Source organism: Propithecus coquereli, unplaced genomic scaffold (assembly GCF_000956105.1).
Source record: "Propithecus coquereli isolate 6110/MARCELLA unplaced genomic scaffold, Pcoq_1.0 Scaffold180, whole genome shotgun sequence".
Lineage (NCBI taxonomy): Eukaryota > Metazoa > Chordata > Mammalia > Primates > Indriidae > Propithecus > Propithecus coquereli.
The window spans coordinates 2,909,076-2,914,746 of NW_012142746.1; the positions used below are offsets into that span (position 1 = coordinate 2,909,076).

Genomic DNA, 5,671 nt, shown 5'->3' on the forward strand with positions numbered 1-5,671 from the left:
CCTCAAGGAATCCTCCCACCTCAGCCTCCCAAAGTGCAGGGATTACAGGCATAAGCCTCCATGCTGGCACCTGCTCTAGGCTCTTGGCATTGGCAGTAGGCTTTAGTTTTTTTCCGCCTGGGAGAGTGCATACGGCCTTTCAGGCTGCCTCCTCTTCACGTTTCACATTTAATAGGAAGGAACCTGTATCTCTAGAGCTCTTATTCCATAGAACAGATGTTCTAACCTACCAACCTACAAAAGATCCATGCTATTAATAGTTTTTCTGGGCAGCTATTAATAGTTTTTCTGGGCAAACGATAGAAAACTTGCCAAACTTAAGAATTTTTGCTCCAGAATATGTTGTGAGGTCATTAAAAACAGACACCAATCAACTAACATTAATGGTAGCTGGGATCGAGAGCACAATGAGTGTAGTTTATAACATTGTTCTCTGGAGCTTTTAAATGAATCATATATTCTGTATTAGGTGCTTTGGCTCATTAAAATAGGATCAAAGATCCCTGTACTAGCCACACCCACATGGCCTAGAAACCTATTGAAAATACAAAGTCTCAGGCTTTACCCTATACCTGCTGGATTGGTAGTGCTAGGGACAGGGCCTAACCATCTGTGTTTTGCCAAGACCATCAGGTAATTCTGATGCACACTAAAGCTTGAGAACTATAATGGGACCTCAGAATTTGCATTTCTGACAAATTCCTAAATAATGTTGATACTGCTGTAGAGGGACCATCCATGCTTTGAGAACCACTGCTCTAGATACTAGAATAAAAACATAGAACATAAGCCAAGAAGATAATTTTTTGAGTCAGTAAGATAAGAGCATAAAGTAGACATTTTTGGACAATTTTACTTCGAAATTTAATTGTAAAAATTGCAGAGTACAGAGAATAATAAACTACTGCCTGGATACCAACCATGCAGCTTTAGCAGATCTCAACATTCCACCTTTTCTATGTTTGTTTTTTAAAGAGTTGAGAGTACAGACACAGATGAAGCTTCCTGTGTACCCTTCCAGAATCCCATTCCTCTCTTTCCTTAGAACCACTCTCCTGAATTTGGTGTACATCACATACATACCTGTTGCTATAATTTTATTCTGCAAGCATCTGTGAACAATGAATGCTTATACATTTTCAAACTTTACATAACGGATCTTATAACATAATTATTCTGTAGCTTTTTTCTCTAGAGATTATGTTTCTGATTATTATCCATGTTGATGTGATATAATTTTAGCTTGTTTATTTTACTTGCTGTGTATATATGACATAATTTATTAATTTTCCTTTTAGTAAGCATTGGATTGTTCCTAATTTTTTAGTGTTTCAAACAGCGCTGCAGTAATACTCTTGTACATGTTTCCATGTATGCTGTGTGAAAGGAGGCTTTTCCAGGGTATGTGTGCAGAGAGCTCAGAAGTAGGGCAAGGGCTTCGCTAGCTGTGCTCGCTATTGCTGATTGTTCTCCCAATGACTGTCCTTGTTTACTCACCCAACTCCAAGGTGTGAGAGTTCCATCTCTCTACATTTTTATCAAAACTTGACATTTTCAGAGATTTTAATTTTTGCCAATCAGGGAGATATGAAATGCCTTCTGGTTTTTCAATTTATAATTCCCCAAGTTCCAGGGAGCTTGAGCTAGTTTTCATGTTTCTTAATATTTCAGATTTCTTCTGTGAACTACCTGTAATATTCTTTTACCCATTTTCTTTAGGGTTCTTTACCTTTTTGCATGGATTTGTACATGTCCTTGACTGGATCTTTGTTAATAATTTATGAATTATTTGTGTTTCAAGTACTTTCATCTCATTCTATAACTATATTTTTAGTTTGGTGGGTTTTGTTGAGGTACCAAAATTTATAAATTTTATGTCAAATTTATTAAATTTTTCCTTTAAGATTTATTGTTTTTGTAAGAAAATCTTTTCCTACTCACAGGTCTTACAGATTCTTTACTTTTATCTGACGTTCTAAAGCTCTGCTTTGTACATTTAAGTTTTTATCTGGAATTTACTTTCATGTATGGCACGAGATAGGTATCTAATTTTATTTTCTCTTTCCATGTAGATAACGAGTTGCCCCAGCACTACTCCTTTGTCATTGATTTATGTTTTTGTCACCTCTGTGATAGGCTAAGATTTATCTATACGCATGAGTCTGTTTCTGGGCTCTCCAATCTGTTCTGTTGGACTGTTCATCTATCCCTATGTCAGACCTACATTGTCTTAATTATTCTCACTTTATACAAATGCTTAATATCTGGTAAGACACATCTTACTGTGACCTTTTTCAAAACTGTTCTAACTGTTCTTGATCATTCACTCTTCAAGATAAACTGTACAATTGGCTTGTCAAATTCCATACAAAGTCTTGTTTTACGGTTTTGGTTGGCATTACATTGCACTTATTGATTACTTTGGAGAGAATTGACTATCGTTTAATTCATGAACATGGTATATCTTCTTTTTTCAGGTGGTCTACTATGGCCTTCAATAATGTTTCACAATTTTTCCTAAAAGGGCTTGGGCATCTTTTATTAGATTTGTTCCTATGTATATTATGTTACTTTTGTGAATAGTATTATTTTTCTAGTTTGTTATTTCTGTCATAGAGAAACACTATTTTTTTTTCTTTGTGAGCATATTATTCTCTTCTTTTCCAGTAGATGGCAGTAAAATACATTAAGATTTCATTATTAAGAGTATTTTCTGTTCAGTTTTTTTCCTCTACTGAAATTAAAATGATTTTTGTATTTAAAGGTATTAGTTATGAAGTATTTCTAAATTGTCTCCCTTTGTTCCATTTAGGAGGATAGAAAGAAGCGAGATCGAGACCGTGTGGAGAATGAGGCAGAAAAAGACCTCCAGTGTCACACCCCTGTGAGATTAGACTTGCTTCCTGAGAAGCCTCTCGCAAGCTCTTTAGCCAAACAGGAAGGTTAGAATAACTCTGAATGAACTCTCCTGAATGACGGGCTGAAACTTACAGCCAGGGAAAGTGACTGGGTTTTAGTTTCTGAGGTTTAAAAGCTTTGTAATGAAGGGGTTTTTTGTGTGGGGGTTTTCTTATTTCTGTTTCACTGCAGAAGACCTTTAAATTAGCTTCAATTTTGAATTGATATTCTCATATGTCAACATATTTTTAAGATAAATGGAATTTCTTTATGAGATATTTTATAACCAATATAGATAAATCATATAGAAAGACAAATTATGGTCTCTAATCCTTTTTAAACCACCATTTTCCTTTCTTCTTTGCTTTAGAAGTAGAACAGACACCCCTTCAAGAAGCTTTGAATCAATTGATGAGACAATTGCAGAGGTAAATATTTTTCCAACATTTTTATGACATAGACATTGAAATGGTAAATGTGTAGGATCCAAACCACTTCTTCAGTTTTGATTATTTAAAGCCGCATTCTGTGGCCTGAATCCAAATGTACTTGATTTTAAAGTGGATGATAAATATTGTGCCTGGCGATAGAAATACTCCAGGAGGAGAACTTTTAGATGTTCTTACTTGGTTTGTTTTAACTGGCAACTTGAAGGGTGTTACATAATACTCTTAGTGGCACATTTCTCTTTATCTAAAGTAATTTGATGTTAAAACTTTACGCTTTAAACTAGGAATAAACAATAGAGATATTTCCACTTCGCTAATAGATGAAAGTACCTTCTGTATATTTGTGCAGTGCTTATCATGCCATAAATGTTCAGCAATTATTAAGTCTGGGAGAGAAAACAAAATACCATAAATAGGATTTATGACTATTTTAAATGCAGAAATTTGTTCTGAAAATTTTAATATCTAGATTAAACCAATGTTAAGTTCTTAAAAGGAAAAAGAATAATTCAATCTTTATTAAAATACTGATACCTTTCTTTACACAGAATTTAAATTTTCAACTCAAAGATATTTATATTATCGTAAAGGAGTCATGGTTACAGGGCCTATATTCTAACAGTGGACTTTTCACTGTGTTGTACTTATATGTCAACCCAGAGCACGTTATAAATAATTTTTAAGGTAAAGCCTCTAGTGCGATCTGTATTCAACACTTACTTAGCTTTGCAGTTAAGATCAGAAGTGATCAGCCTTTCTTCTTTTTGGTGTTACAGAGTAGTTGAGAAAATTACATCTCTAGATGTAATATGTACACTGGAATAAATCATTCATTACCTCATTACTTGTCCCAAAGGAGTGAGCAGGTATTGGGTGTTCCATTCCTATTAGAAGGTATAACTATAAAGTGTTTTGGCTGCCTTTTAGTTTTATTTCTTGTAACATTAGACCAGAATGTAGGTTAATGATGTCACCCACTAGTCTCTCCACTTAGGCGTCCTTAATTGTCAAAAGAAGACGTGCAAACATCCAACAGGTATATGAAAAATGCTCAGCATCACCAGTCATAAGGGAAATGCAAATCAGAATCACAACGAGATAACACCTCACCCCAGTTAAAATGACTATTATCAAAAAGACAAAAAATAACAAATGCTGGCAAGGATGTGGCAAAAGGAGAACTCATACACTGTTAGTGAGAATGTAAATTAGTACAGCCATTATGGACAATAGATGGAAGGTCTTCAAAAAATTAAAAATAAAACTACCATATGATCTAACAATTCAACCACTGAGTATATATCCAAAGGAAAGAAAATCAGTTTATTGAAGAGTTATCTGCACTCTCGTGTTAATTACAGCACTATTCACAATAACCGAGATACGGAGTCAGACTAACTGTTCATCAACAGATGAATGGATTTTTTAAAATGGGGTGTATATATACACAACAGAAAGAACAAAATCCTGTCATTTGCAACAAGGATGAACCTGGAGAACATTATGTTAAGTGAAATAAGCCAAGCACAGAAGAACAAACGCTGCATAATCTCAATCAGATGTGGAATCTAAAAAAGTCAATCTCATAGAAGTAGAGAGTAGAATATGGTTACCAGAGGCTGAGGAGAGTAGAGAGAAGGGGAGTGTCCGGGGAGAGGTTGGTCAATGGAACACAGTTACAGTTAGGAGGAATAAGTTCTGGCATTCTGTTGCCCAGTGGGGTGACTATCGTCACTGAATATACACCAAAATAGCTAGAAGAGAGGATTTTGAATATTCTCACCATGAAGAAATGACAACTGTTTGAGGTGATGGATGTGCTCATTACTCTGATTTGATCATTACACAATGTATTATGTATCAAAACATTGCATTGTACCCCATACGTATGTACAATTATTATGTGTTAATTGCTAAGAACATTTTAGGAATTAGAACCCAGAGCCACATTCTTTTGATTAGCTTTAGTGATTGGATGATTCTTCCTCTTTAAGGCTCAGAGCTAAGCCTGGATAAATAGTACCAGATGGATCAAATCTGGTAATGATATTTTTGATCAAAACTAGGTGTGGCTCCATATTAAAATGACTAATTTTAGGGAATGTAGATAATTTGCTCTGAAAGGTAGTTGTAAGGGCTCATCCAGAGGTAAATCTCATCATTATTCACAGTAACAGCTATGGACAGCACACATTTCAACGTGTGCTGACTAAATTTCTGACTGGATATGTCTGCTTATTGTCATAAAAAGTCTCTCCACTTAGGCATCCTGGTATGAAAAAAAGGCAGTTTCACATAGACCTGAATTCAAATTCCAGCTCTTT

General features: G+C 35.0%; 1 protein-coding gene across 2 annotated transcripts in view; it reads left to right on the forward strand.

The window, feature by feature from the left end:
• The window catches only part of BRD7 (bromodomain containing 7), a 53,641-nt gene that overhangs the window by 17,487 nt on the left and 30,483 nt on the right, over positions 1–5,671 (forward strand). For both annotated transcript variants that reach the window (XM_012642617.1, XM_012642618.1), the window contains exons 3-4: positions 2,813–2,942; positions 3,269–3,326. In XM_012642617.1, the coding sequence (XP_012498071.1) occupies positions 2,813–2,942; positions 3,269–3,326 (188 nt within the window). The remainder of the gene's footprint in view (positions 1–2,812; positions 2,943–3,268; positions 3,327–5,671) is intronic.